This window comes from Peromyscus leucopus, chromosome 1 (assembly GCF_004664715.2).
Source record: "Peromyscus leucopus breed LL Stock chromosome 1, UCI_PerLeu_2.1, whole genome shotgun sequence".
In the NCBI taxonomy this organism is placed as follows: Eukaryota; Metazoa; Chordata; class Mammalia; order Rodentia; family Cricetidae; genus Peromyscus; species Peromyscus leucopus.
This window is the reverse complement of record NC_051063.1, coordinates 157051861-157066299: the sequence shown is the minus strand read 5'-3', so window position 1 is coordinate 157066299 and position 14439 is coordinate 157051861. Positions and strand designations below refer to the sequence as shown.

Below are 14439 nucleotides of genomic sequence, written 5' to 3'. Positions count from 1 at the left end.
AGAAGCTGCAGGGCCAAGAGCTGAGAGCCTGGGGGACAGAGGTGGCCCTGCCAGGTCTGGAACCCACCAGCCTCCAGCACGGTGCTCATGCAGAGCTAGGCTCACTTTGCTCTGTCTCAGTGTATAACGCCGGCCCTGAGCGGGACAGCATCTGCCGGTCCTGGGGGCAGTACCACGTGGAGACCTTTGATGGCCTGTACTACTACCTCTCTGGAAAGGGCAGCTACATGCTGGTGGGACACCACGAACCGGAGGGCCAGAGCTTTTCCATCCAGGTGAGGCCTCCTCTCTTCAGCCCTGCTGGTCCACGCAGGCTCCACTGGGCACTGGGAGCTGGGCGAGGCCGGGACCTTCCTTTTTCACTTCCCCAGCTTCCGGGACTCCATGTCTAGAAGGGGCCACAGTCTCTAAGCCCTCGCTCACCACTTGCCCCCGGCTGCCCATTTGATCATTTAGTCAGGCAACGGTGTGCACTGTGCCCTTTTCCTGAGTACCGAGTTTCACGGTGGGATGCCCTTAGGACAGCAGCGCAGGCCTGGCCTTGGTCCTCGAGGACCTTCCCTGTAATAGAGAAACCACCACACACGACACAGGTGCCATGGGGAGCTGCGGTGGCAAAGTGTGGAAGCCGGCAAGGCCGTGTCCTGGGCACCTGATCTGGACTCTGTGAAGGATGGCGGTGACAGAAGGTTTCTTACAGGAAGTGACGTTTATTGAGATAGAAAAGGAGACTCATTGGAGGTCACCAAGAGAAGTGGGGTTGGGGTGACGAGGCGTTCTAGACAGGAATGCTCATGCTAAGAAAGAGTGTGGTGCCTTGGAGAGGATGACGGGAGTCTTGGGTGACCCTGTGCACACTGCCTTCCCCTGGGAGCCTTCCTGTGTCTCCTGACATCCCAAACAGCAGCAGAGGAGACACTCTGGGTGGAAGCCCCTCACCTCCCCACAGGTGTCTTACACCAACTGTTTCCTGGCCAGTCTTCTCTCCCACACGAGACCTTTTTGGGCCAGACCATGTCTTTGGGGCTTGTTCCCTGAACCGAGATGAGTGTGTCTGGGCAAAGCTTGTCAGACATCTGAATGCCGTGTGAGATTGGGCGTCCAACAGATCTGATAGGCATTTCTCATGAGGGCACCATGGCTGGCTGTGAGCTGCAGGGGCGGGATTAGGGTTAGGGAATTCTTAGTGCTCACGTGGGGGCATCCCTCTCCTGGCTGGCTGTGATCCTTCTGCCTCAGGCCTAGACTGAAGGTCATGTCCTGGGTGTCTAGGTGCCATGACAAGCATCAGTTCCTAAGTCTCGGTCTGTCATGCCTCAGAGTTATTTGTAACTGAGTCATTTTCACAACTGTTACAGTTACATAGATGTCACATGAGTGGGTTATGTAATCAATGTAGTAAGTTATACCCTGCATCAAAAAAGGAGAGAATGAAAAGATACACACACACACACACACACACACACACACATTCTCATTAATATGAAGATGCAGAATAATTTTGTTTTGCTTACATATAGATATTTCTTTCTGTGAGTCATGATCAGCAACGCTTGATCTGGGTAGAGTGGCACACACATTAAATCCCAGGATAGAGGAATTGAGGGACAGAGGCAGGTGGATATCTGAGTTTGAAGCTAGCTTGGTCCACATAGTGAGTTCCTGGCCGGCCAGAGCTACATTGTAAGACACCATGTAAACAAAAGCAACAATGTTTGAAAAACAACTTAGGACAGGGATGGTTTTCATGATTCCCCTTCTCAGTCAAAGAAGCTTCAGGCCGGTCCACCATATCTAAAGGTAACAGAGTGGAAAGTTGGCTCCTGGGGAGTGTTTCCATCTTTCAAACCCTTTCCCCCAAGCACTAAAAACCTGCACTGGCCTCTGGATCTACAGTCCTTAAAGTGTGGGTTCTTGAAGATGCACATGGGATGAGCAGCATGGGGGTGGGGTGGGTTCTGTGTGCAGAACAGGGCTAATCTCTGCATGCCAGGAGCGTGTGGGATATAGAGCATGTACCTAGATGGTGTCCGTGAGCATGTGTGTCTGGGTATGTCCCAGTATGCACAACTGTGTGAAGCAATGTAAGTGCATATCTTGCCTTTTGATTTGATGAAACTTGGAGATAGATGCCCCAGTGATCTGGGAAAGGCTCTGGAATCCCGACCCATTCAGATCTGGGTCAGAATCCTATCTTTACTATTTCCTAGTCTTGTGTGCATGTGGCCTTTGTCCCCTCTCTCAGACACTCCTGAAATGCAGGCAGTCAGAGCTCCACCCCTGCTGCGGTGTTGGAGGGGGGCACTGGGAAGGGTCATGGAGGAAATGTGTTCGGCACACGGGGACCACAAATCACCCCACATCGGTGCAGTGAAGCTCAGGCTGGCCTGTGGCAGTTGCTGCAGACTGCCCTCTGAATACTTGCCCCCCCCCCAAAATCAGGTGCACAATGACCCACAGTGTGGCTCTGCCCACTACACCTGCCCGAGGTCTGTCAGCCTCTTCCTTTCGGGGGAACATGAGATCCGCCTGGCCAAGGAGGTCACCCATGGAGGTGTGAGGTAACTATGTCCTTCCACTTCCTGACGTGGGGCAGAGGCCATCTGTCCCTGTCAAGCTGAAAGGAAATCAGTAGCTGAGGACAGACAGCCTTTCCCACTCTGAGGCAGAAGTGCACACCTGGCCAGTATGTGTCTAGCCTATGGTACTGGCAGATTCCTGGGGACACCTGACCCAGAGTGAGCCCCTGTCTGAAGTGTCCTTGCTCTCTTCCTCGGTGCTCTGTCCTTCCTTGCTGTCTGGTGTCCTGAGTTGCCGCCCCACCCCCACCCCCGCCCCAACCCTGGACCTGGCAGGATAGTGCCAAGGGCAAAGCGTGGCCTGAGGGGTTTCTCCTGCAAGTCAAGTGGGTTCAGACCTACCCCTGGCTAGATGTTGGCGTCTCTGGTCGGCCGGGCGGAAGCTGCCAGATTCCAGACCCCGTGGCTGCGAAACCGAGATGGGGCAGGCAGAGCAGGGCTCCTCTCCGTTCCCGACCTTCTGTGCCTCCCCTCGCCCTGCTCCCTCCCTGTAAAACAGCAAATGAAAGCCTTCGTGTATGCTACCATCTCCCTCCCTCCTGTCTGGGAGAAAGGAGCTGCTGGATTGATTCTCTCAAGATTTATCCCTGCCAACCACACTGTGATTTTTGTTGTTGTTGTTGTTTTGTTTTGTTTTTGAGACAGGGTTTCTCTGTGTAGTGTTTGGAGCCTGTCCTAGAACTCTCTCTGTAGACCAGGCTGACCTCGAACTCACAGAGATCCACCTGCCTCTGCCTCCTGAGTACTGGGATTAAAGGCGTGCGCCACCACTGCCGCCTGGCCACATTGTGATTTTGAAAGACCTCCCTGACGATAGAAGAATCCTGATGCACTTGGGTGCACTTAGGAATTCCGGGAACTTGGAGGACGGGGACATGAGGAGCTCCTGTCACTGGGTTAGGGGCAGCCGGCCTTGTGGTGGAGAACAGGGCCCGTGGGGGTTACGTGGGTGCTCTGCAGTCCTGGCTTCGCTCTCAGGGTCCAGCTGCCCCAGGCGGTGGGGGCTGTGCAGCTGCAGCAGCTGGCTGGTTACGTCATCGCACGGCACCCATCGGCCTTCACGCTGGCCTGGGATGGTACCTCAGCTGTCTACATCAAGATGAGCCCAGAGTTTCTGGGCTGGACACATGGGCTGTGTGGGAACAACAATGCTGACCCTCAGGATGACCTGGTGACCAGCTATGGTGAGTCCAAAGGGAAGCACCTTGGGGGATATTTTGGTGGCGATGGAGACTGGTTCAGGATGGTAGTGGTTGCTCTGGCCAGACCTCTGATGTCATGGTCGCTGATGGTCGTGAAAACCTAGTGGGATGAGGCAAGGGCTTGCTTTCAAAACTGTCGTGTCAGGCATGTTCTGGGCCTCGCTCTCCTCAGCTGTACAGTGTTCATGATGAGAATCCCACCTGGGTTGTGTGTAGACCCCCTGCACACTCTGCTAGGCCGGTTTGATCCCACAAGGTTTCCAGAGGAAGTGGGAATCAGGGCCCTAGAGAGCTGGGAAGAGAGAAGGCCGGCCTGGAGCTGAAGTCTCTGGTGGACAGGTTGGTGAGAGGTAGAGGTGAAGCCCAGGGCACCATGGCGGCCCAGGCAAAAGCTCAAGGGTGCCCTGTTGAGTACCCGCCATGTGCTGAGCACCGTACAGCTGTGGTTCTTGGCGGCAGTCTCCCTGGGGCTTAGCTCCCTTTTCTGCACATGGGGAAACTGAGGCAGAGGTGGGTGCGGGTGCTTGTTCAAGCTTGCACACTGTGCCTCTCGGTTGTACCACGTTGCTCCTGTGGAGCGTGGAGCAGTTGTGAGACAGGTTCTAGGGCATTCTCATCTCTTCTGATGAAGCAGCTTTTCCCAGAGACCGGCTCGGTCGGGAACCCAGGGTGAGAGGCTGGAGGCTGGCCTCTTCCCAAGGGCTTTCCCTTGTCGCCTGCTGCTGCTCAGAGCCGCTAGCTAGTCCTACCACTCACCCCTTCTTCAGGACACCGCTTTTCCCTGCAGGGAAGCTGACGGATGATGTAGGGGAGTTCATACTCAGTTGGCAGGAGCAAGGTCCCAACAGCCCCCCAGGACCTGTGACTTCTTCTCCGCCTCGACCGCCATGCCTGCAGCAGAGCCCAGCATCCATGCAGGTCTGTGTCTTTGGGAGAACCCCCCCTCCCCCCAATGCCCTCAGTAGAAAGCTCTTAGTTGCAAGGGCCCAAGATGGCTCTTACCCGTGGCCCCTTCCTTTTTCTCTCCACCTTCCTTGTGTGTAAGTTGGGATTCCTGTGGGGATGGTGAGTCTGAGAGCCTTGCTGTCCTCCCAGCCCAGCTCCCACCTCTGCCCCACCCAGGGTGTGTATGAGCGATGCGAGGCGCTGCTGAGACCTCCCTTTGACGCCTGCCATGCCTACGTCAGCCCCCTGCCCTTCACAGCCAGCTGTACCAGTGACCTCTGCCAGTGAGTGGGCAGAGAGAGGGTGGGTGGTATTGGATTGTGGGGAATGCCTCCCAATATGGGGACGAGGCTTCAGGATGTGGGTCACCGAGCCTAATAATTCTCGGCCCTAACCAAGCAGCTTGCCAAAGCTCTGAGATTCTCATTTGCCAAGATGGGATTCAGCTGTCCCATTTAACTGAGGCCCAGAGCAAATTGTTAGCAATGCTGGGACTTAAATCTAGGCTTCCTGCTTTGAGTCTAGGGCTCTGTGTAGCTGGATACCTTCCTAGGCGAGGGTGCCCTGAAGTTCTTCGAGTGTCTATGGTAGTGGTTCTCAACCTGCAGGTCATGACCCCTTTGGGGGATCGAACACCTTTTCATAGGGGTCTCCGAAGACCATCAGAAAACAAACACAGATACTTACATTGTGATTCATAACAGTAGCAAAATTACAGTTATAAAGTAGCAACGAAAATAATTTTATGGTTGGGGTCACCCCAGCATGAGGAACTGTATTAGGAAGGTTGAGAAGCACTGGTCTATGGGGTGGTGGGCTGCTGACAGGCTGGACTTCCTCACATTCACTCTCTTTGTACAGATCGGGAAGCAGTGATGGCACTTGGTGCCGAGCACTGACGGAGTATGCCCGGGCATGTGCACAGGCAGGGCGCCCTCTGCAGGGCTGGAGGACCCAACTCCCACAATGCAGTAGGTGCAGTTTGGAGGTGGGCAGGAAGGGGTGCAGATGCATTAGGATGAGGGTTATGTGTGACAGCCACAGGCCTCAGCTCAGTGCCCTGTCCTGCTGGCTGACAGCCACAGCTGTCAGGGCCTTAAGCTCTGAGGCTCTGTCCCTGTGACACACGGAGAACTAAGGCTGATCGTGAAGAGTGGGTCTGTGGCTGCAAAGTGAGATATAAGTGGTTCTCCAAGCACCCTGGCCGGCTGGCTCTCACCAGTCTCTTGGGCACCAAATACTCCACCTGGGACCGGGTGGGGGTCAGGGACAGGAGAGTCCTCCCATCCCCATCCCAGGACCTGGGGTGAGGGTGGGTGCTTGCCAAGCAGACAGACCACAGCCTCCCCCCCCCCTTCCCAAGCTGTGTACTGTAAAGAGAAGGCCTTCATCTACAACGAGTGCATCGCCTGCTGCCCAGCTTCCTGCCAGTCCCGTGCTGCGTGTGTGGACAGCGAGATCGCCTGTGTGGATGGCTGCTACTGCCCCAATGGTTCGCTGGGGGGGTGGAGTGGGGGGGAACAGGGCTGGCAGTGGGGGATTGGCAGTGTCTTCCTGGCCTGGATGAGTGGGAATCAAGGGCTCAGAGGATGCCTGTTTGTGGAATGAATGAATGAAGTAACGACAACTCGACCAGTAAGTGAATGGCCGGGGTGGGCGGGGCAGAGCTTGGCTTCTGGACAGTTTGACTCATCAAGGAATTTGGGTTTTTTTGGACGGAACTTTTCAGATGAAGACAAGCCACTCATTCATTTATATGCACATCTTTTGGTTACTTTAAGCCTCCCGCCGCAGTTACGTCTTCCTGTGTCTAATGGTACGTTTTTGGTGGATGAGTAACTTGGCCAGATGCAAGGGTGAGATTAAAAAAAACGTGAATCTGGAGATGCAGCTCGGTGGGGCAGAGTGCTTTTCTAGCACGTACAGAGCCCCGGGTCCATCCCAGCATTGCAGAAGCTAGGTGTGGTGGTGCACATCTGTAATACTAGCACTTAGGAGGGGGAAGCAGGAGAATCAGACGTTCTAGGCCGTCCTCAGCTGAATAAGGAGTTCAAGGCCACCCTGAGAGCCACATGGGACCCTGTCTCAAAAAGATAAAGTGACAGGCTTTGGTTTTAAGGAGCAGAGCCCGCTTCCAGGATGTGGAACTTCTCACTCCAGCCTAAGGTACCGTGTGGTGAAGACTGGCTCAGGGGGCGCAGAAAAGAGATGGAATGTGGGGAGGCCGGGGACGTTCTCACAGAGGAAGTGGTAAGAGACTGCATGGGAGACCTTGAGAGGTGGTGAGGAACTAGGTTGTGTGCAGTTGGGGTGGGTGATACATGGGGTAAAGTCTGCCTGAGCCAGGATCTGGAGAGGGCTTGAGGGTGGGCTCAGAAGAGAAAAAGCTCTGTGTATGGGGAAGCGACTCCGTGCCTTGTAAGAGAGGAAGTGGTGAGTGAGCCTTTGCTATCACACCCTAGGGCTGATCTTTGAGGATGGGGGCTGCATGTCACCAGCTGAGTGTCCCTGTGAGTTCCACGGGACCCTGCACCCACCTGGCTCTGTGGTGACCGAGGACTGCAATGCCTGGTCTGTGTCCACTGCCTGGAGGGAGGAGCCTGGGGGAGGGGCAGGGCTTGCTGTTGGATTGCCTACCTGGACTTGAGGAACCCTGAAAAAGCGAGGGCTACTCACTCAGCCTCTTTAAGATCCAAAGGGATGTCATTAGATCCACAGGGGGCGGGCCTCTCTACTACCCACCTTAGAAATGGGATGCTGTGGGCTGGGGCCTGGGACAGCGTCTTGGCATCGAGAGCAGGCAGGTCACCTTCACGAATCTCTGTTTCAGCACGTGCACTGCAGGGAAGTGGGTGTGCAGTTCTTCCGTCTGCCCAGGTACAGCTGACCCTTACCTTGGACCCTGCCCTCTTCTGCTGGTCTCAGGCTGGGGGCAGGGGCACTCTGGGGCCATGCCTAGTCGGGGGCATTTCCTCTGTTGCTTTGCCTGCCTTAAGGGATCACTCTGGCTCATACCCTGAGTGATATTAGTGGGCTCTGCACACCTCTTGCCTGAACTTGCTGGACTGCATTGAGCCTGGGTCCCATGCCTAGGGCCCGGTCTCTCCTCAAAGGGACACCCTAGCAGGGCAGTGTCTAGCCTGCTCCCGAGCAGGCTCTCGGCAAACAGGCAACCTAGGCTGCCTAATCCCAGAGGGCAGAGGCTGTGCTCTGCCTAGGCTTGGATCTGCAAGGCTGAGCAGCCCCCAGTCGGGAAGGGGAACAGTCCTGGGGCGGACAGCTTCCATGAGGAAGTTGCCCTTCTTCTCCCTCAGCCGAGTGCTCCGTGACTGGTGACATCCACTTCACCACCTTTGATGGACGCCGGTACACATTCCCTGCCACGTGCCAGTACATCCTAGCCAAGAGCCGCTCCTCGGGCACCTTCACAGTGACGCTGCAGAACGCCCCATGTGGCCTGGTGAGACTGGGTCTGTGTGTTCGAGTATGCCTCCCACAGGTCTGAGAACTTGTGAGGAGGACCCCAGGTCTTCCCGGGACCCCGCGGCCTGCTGCTTCTGTTCTCTGGGACACAGAACTGGCTCCAAAGACAGTTTGAGTCCAGGCCCTCGGCTGGCTGAGAGTCCATTCCCCTTCCTGGGCCTTGCTTTAAAGAAATCTCTAGAGTGGGTCTGACTTTACTTAGTCTTCTGTGCGTCATTGATTTTTACTTTTTCCATGTCTGGAAGGCGTATTTGTTATTCATCAAACACTGAAAACCTGTTGGGGTCAGAAGCTGTGCTGAGCTCTAAGATTGCTCTGTCTTCTGGGCCTAGCAGCAGCTTAGTGGCTCAGGCAGGTGAGCGAAGACCCAAGACCCGGTGTCCCAGCAGCCATGAGAGTGTGGATGGGGCAGGGTGGGGGTCTAGGATGATGTTTTCGTTTACTTGGGCGTGGCGCAGGAAGACAGATGGGGCAGGGAAGGCTTCCTGAAGGCCGTGACCCCTGAGCTCCGCTGTGAACATAACTGAGACATGGCCACAGCAGATCAGGACAGGTGTGCATTTGTCTGTCTCGGTACTGACTGCATCGTTCCTGGGCTGGCTGTGCTGAGCCAACCCCCGGGGCCTGGTCTGGGCGATGCTCAAACTCCTCCCTGCACAGAAGAACCAGAGCTCCCCATCCTGCATGCCTGCTGTCCATGCTCCAGCCCCAGCCCCAGCCCCTAAACGTGAGCAGACCCCAGCTAGGAGTAGTCTGGGGACACAGCCTCGGACTGTGGACGAGGTGGAGGCTGGCTTTCTTCGTTCGTCCTGAGTGACCTCTTTCCTCTCTGCTTTTGGCTCTTCTCTATGCAGGAGACTGCTTGTCTTCCAAGGTGGGTCACTTGTGTGGCATCTTGAAGGTGAGAAGAGAGGGAGGAGAGGACACACAGCAGTTCTCACTTCTCTCATCCACGCAGCTCAAGAGTCTTAGGGCACAGGAGGACTGTGGGGGCCCGGGGTGCCTTGCCCAGCCCTCTATCTAGGCAGCTAGCCGGGCTGAGCCTGTCCAGCCGGCCTCATTGCTGGACAGCGCTTCTTGATTGCAAGTTTTTTTTTGCTGCCTCAAGATGGGGTTCCTCCTTGTTGTTTTATGCACCTGATGAACCTATGGGGTCCTACTCTGTGCTGCTCTGTGCTGAGCACAGTGAGGGCTACACAGTGGAATCACACCCAGTTCGCCTTCAGGTGCTCACAGCTTATAGGGCAAGTCACTTTGGCATGATATACAACACAGTCACAAGTGTAAAGTGGCGTAGCCGAAGAAACAGTCCTGAATGTTAGCAGAAAAGAAGGAAAAGCCACGTGGCAGGGGTGGCAGTTAACCTAAAGGTGTCCCTACAAAGACAAATACAAAGACAAGGAGGAGGCCACTGAGAGCTGAGCATACCAGAAAAGCAAGGACACTGGAATGGCCGGGGTGGAGTGTGCTGGGCACAGTAACGGAGGTGATGGTGGTACCCATGGCACATTTACCGAGTGCCCTGAACTGTGACTAATATCCTTCAGTATAGCAGCTAATGCAAGTGCACACCAAGGCGCTGGACATGACTCTATTCCCTGTTTAAATTTGACGGGCTGTCTTAGAGGCTTGGGGGATTTCATGACTACCCAAATCTTTACCTGCCTCCAAATTTGAATATTGTCACAGAGGCATTATACCCACCTCACGTGCAGTGAGGTGTTTACAGTCTTCAAGGGGTTTTAAAAGTCAACTTTGAAGCTGGGAGGTGGTGGCACACACCTTCAATCCAAGCACTCAGGAGGCAGAGCCAGACGGATCTTTATGAGTTCGAGGCCAGCCTGGTCTACAGAGTGAGATCCAGGACAGGCACCAAAACACCGCAGAGAAACCCTGTCTCGGAAAGAAACAAACAAACAAACAAAGGCCACTTTGTATTTTAGAATGGCTTTAGAGTGTTACAGAGTTCCTGCAAAGGTAGGGCTCATCCCGCATACCTGTTTCCCTTGTTAACATCTTATGTCACCTTACGCATTTTTGTTATGTTTTTTTCCATGATAGAACACCATGGTCAATAGCAGCTTATGGAAGAATTATTTGGGTTTATGGTTCCAGAGGGAGAGTCCATAATGGTGGGGAAGCATGGCAGCGGGCAGCTGGAACAAAGCTGAGATAGCACATCTCAGCTGTGCACCAGAAACACACAGGGCTCGGTCGGAGTTCGGAGGGGGGGGCACAGGGAGGAAGAAACCGGAAGTGAGCTGAAGCTATAACCTGTCACAGCCCACCCCTAGGGATGTACTTCACCCAGCAGGACTCCCGTCCTGAAAGATCCCCCAAGCAGCACCACAAATGGGGACCAAGTGTTCAAACACGTGAGCCCACGAGACATTTCTCATGCAAACCAGCATGACATGGCACTTTATAAGCAACCAACCAGGACTGACATGTTTCCATTAGCTAAGGCCACGGCTTTCTCAGATTTCACTGGTTTTCACTCAATGTCATTTTTTCTGGTCCAGCACCTTACCTCTCAGGCTCTTCTTGGCTGGTTTCTCAGACTTTCATTGTTTGGAATGACTTTGTGAAGCCCTGGTCAGTGTAGCAGGCTCCTTTGGGTTTCTCTGATAGTTTTGTCTCTTGGTGATGTTTGTGAATAATCACTTTATCTCTTGTTTTGTTTTGTTTTTGGTTTTTTGAGACAGGGTTTCTCTGTGTAGCTTTGTGCTTCTCCTGGAACTCACTCTGTAGCCCAGGCTGGCCTTGAACTCACAGAGATCCACCTGCCTCTGCCTCCCAAGTGCTGGGATTAAAGGCATGTGCCACGACCACCTGGCATCACTTTATCTTTGACATGATGATCTATAGCTTCTATTTGGTCATGCAGGCTGTTTGGCAGATTCTTCATTGAGCTCCTGTGTCCCCTTTATGTACTCATATCACAAGTGTGCACACATGGTCATCTGCACACTTCTTTATTTCTGGCCCTATAGGTCACAACACATCAATATGGGTTGGTTTTCTGTAACAAATGTACCATGCTAGTGTAAATTAACAAAGGACACAGGTGAGGAAAGCAGACAGACTGGAATGACCCATGCCCTGATTGATTAGAACTGGAACATTAGTTTGAATGCATACTTGGTTGCCTTTGTGTTTTAGATATATTCCTATAGATCTACACAGAAGTGATGTCTGGGAATGCCGATAGATATATTTGTGCCCATTGGTTATGCAGATACATGCAAGGGTTATCAACTCAGAGGGCCAAGAAGAGATGGGACTCTCAATGGCAGTTTCCATCTCTAGTGCTCTGGGTTTCTAAGTCCGTCCTTCAATAAAAGGAACCGGAAGAGTTTGGCGGTATTCTTAAAGGAAGGGGATAGGAAATGCGTAGGCAATCATGACGAAGATAGGACTCAGGTCCCACATATCCCTCCCAGTTTCATGCAACCATAACTCAAACATTGCTTCTTGTGCCTTAGTCTTCTGATCTGCAAAATGGTGCTGCTATGTATAGTAGTGCCTAGAAGGGGTGCCCACAGAGTGCTGTGAGGACTGAGTGATGGAGATTTAGACAACCCCTGGATACTGGGACTGACATTAGCTGTTTTCAGCAGAGTGACATGGCAGTATTAAGGCTTGGTTGTCAGGATTATTCTTTACTGTTGTCATCTGCCCCGGGAACAGCCTTTCCTGCCTCTGCAGTCCCTCTCTGTTCCTTTGTGTGCTTTGCTAATACCCTATGGCTGTTTACAGGAAGCAGCCTCTGCCCCCATTACAGCCAGGATACTTTGTCCTTAGTTATTTAATGTCCTCATCTCACACAAATCTCTCATCTCCTTGAGCAGGAAGATGTTCTCTGCCTTGCTCAGCCCTTGTCTGGGAAGCTTGGTGTAGTGCAGCCTGCACATGGCAGATGCTCAGGAAATCTCTGAATGAATGAGATGTAGATGTCTTCTGTGGAAGAGAAGTATGAATGGGCATGATACGTATCATCCACTTCAAAGGTGGAGACCTGAGGCCCGGGGACTATTGGCTCATTTACTGCTCTCCATTCCTGCTTTCTGTGGTGGTTGAACGGAACTCCTGATCTTATTTATACCTGCCAGGCAAGGGCTGCACCAGGTCAGCCATATAACGCTGGCCCTTCAAAGTTTTTCATTTTGAGACAAGGTCTTGCACAGTGACTTAGGCTGGCCTTGGATTCACTGTGTAGCTCTGGCATGGCTTGAACTTGTTACCCTCTTATATTAGCTTCCTGAGCAGACTTGGGTTCCTGCTTGCCTTTCAGAGGGGTTCAAGATGTGACATGTGAGCAGAACGCCACGCATCTGGCAAAAGGACAATATTAAAGTTCTGGGTTGCAGTCTTGTGAGGGAGCCACAGTTTCCAAGGCTAGACTGAGCTGTCTGGGAACTGCCTCTGTTCTGTGTGGACACTGAGAGTCCATCATCATGTTCATTGTGTTCAAGTTCTGTAGCCAACCTTGTCCATTCTGGGCCTGACGGATCCCCCAGATGAGAGTATTTTGTTTGGCACTCCTTGATGCCCTTTGGGGCTCTGCTTCTCACTCTGAGGAGCCTGCTCGTCAAGTTGGGTCGGGTCTCTGTTATGGAGGGTTCTGTTTGGACCATCAGGACAGACAGAACCAACCCATATTCCCTATTGGCCCCTCTTTTTCTCTAGAACCAGGATGGAGCCTGTGTCCAGTCAGTGTCTGTGATTCTGAACCAGGATCCCCGGAGACAGGTGACCCTGACTCAGGCAGGAGATGTCCTTCTGTTTGACCAGTACAAGATCACCCCACCCTACTCAGATGGTATGGCTCAAGATGGTCAAGAGGACTGACTGGGAGCTGATAGTTCAGGCCCCTTCCCCAGCCCCTCTACCCAAGGGGACTGCCACAGGAACACTCCTCCCAGGGATCAGGCTAGGGGACATTGGATTCAGGAAAGTGGACTCCTAAAATGTAGCTTTGCCCCCCGCCCCCCCCCCGCTCCAAATGACAGTGGTCTTCTAGCAGCATGATGGTTTCTCCTGACACCAGCCCATGCATGTGGCTGATTCCCATCTGTAGACTCAGTATTTATTCTCCTCCTGATTCCTTAATCCATCAGTGAGTTGTGGGAAACCCATAGAAAACATTTTTAGCAGAAAAGACAAAACTACTAAGAGGTAAGATCCAGCACCAGAAAGAATTGGGCAGGGAGAGAACAGAGAGATGGAGAGAGAAGAGCAGTTCTTGGGCATCAGGAGGTGCAGGGCTGCATGGAGGGTAAAGAGACCACAGGAATGCAGGCCGTGAAGTTGTGAAGCTTGGATGAACGTGTGGGAACTGGAGGCAGGGAGATCAGGAATTCAAGGTCAGCCTTGTGTATGTGGTGAGTCCAAAGTAGCCTAGATTGTGTGAGACCCTGGGTCAAAAAAATGTGTTATCATTGGATCTAATCTGTCATGATTGTACAGCGGGCTTCCTGAAGACCGCCGTGCAAAAATGGGTCATTACAGACTTCTTCTGGTGTTAGAGCAAGAAACTGCAGTCCTCAGGGAGAGCAGGTTGTTATCGGGACCGACTATGTGACATTTCTCAGTGGCTTCTCCCAGGCTTGGCAAACTCATCCTCAGGCAGGGGTTTTCTGCTGGATGAAGCCAGGGCTGTATGTAGATGTGGGAGTCGGCCGACAGGTGATGGAGGGGGCTGGGCTGCACTAACAAGACTCCTGACTTCCTGTTTCCCATTCTGTGGCAGATGCTTTTGAGATTCGGAGGCTGTCCTCTGTGTTCCTGAGGGTGAGGACCAATGTGGGCGTGCGAATCCTCTATGACCGGGAAGGGTTGAGGCTCTACCTGCAAGTGGACCAGCGATGGGTGGAGGACACCGTGGGCCTCTGTGGCACCTTCAACGGCAACACACAGGATGACTTCCTGTATGTGTCCCTGTCCCGGAACAGGAAGGAGAGGGAGACTGGTGGGCCCCTTAGGGTCAGGCATCCTGAGACACTGCCTGACACACATACCGTTACTTATTTATCCCTCTACATTTAAATTGAAGTATAATTCTTTAAAATGGTGGTCACTGTTTTCTCTGTGTAGAAAGATCACTTGGGGAGTTTGCTTAAATACTGACTCCTGGGTCCCACCCTTTAAGAATCTCAGATAAGATGCTAGGGGCATGAGGGCCTCATTTTCCATAAGTACTCCCCGCACTGTAGCCTCTGAGGTCGATG

General features: G+C 53.1%; 1 protein-coding gene across 1 annotated transcript in view; it reads left to right on the top strand.

Annotated features, from left to right (window-relative positions):
- The window catches only part of Otog (otogelin), a 69324-nt gene that overhangs the window by 4998 nt on the left and 49887 nt on the right, over positions 1-14439 (top strand). The window contains 12 exon segments of the mRNA XM_028880146.2: positions 121-275; positions 2443-2561; positions 3558-3763; positions 4569-4699; positions 4904-5010; positions 5588-5697; positions 6090-6218; positions 7189-7297; positions 7557-7603; positions 8041-8186; positions 12899-13031; positions 13962-14139. Of these exon segments, the coding sequence (XP_028735979.1) occupies positions 121-275; positions 2443-2561; positions 3558-3763; positions 4569-4699; positions 4904-5010; positions 5588-5697; positions 6090-6218; positions 7189-7297; positions 7557-7603; positions 8041-8186; positions 12899-13031; positions 13962-14139 (1570 nt within the window).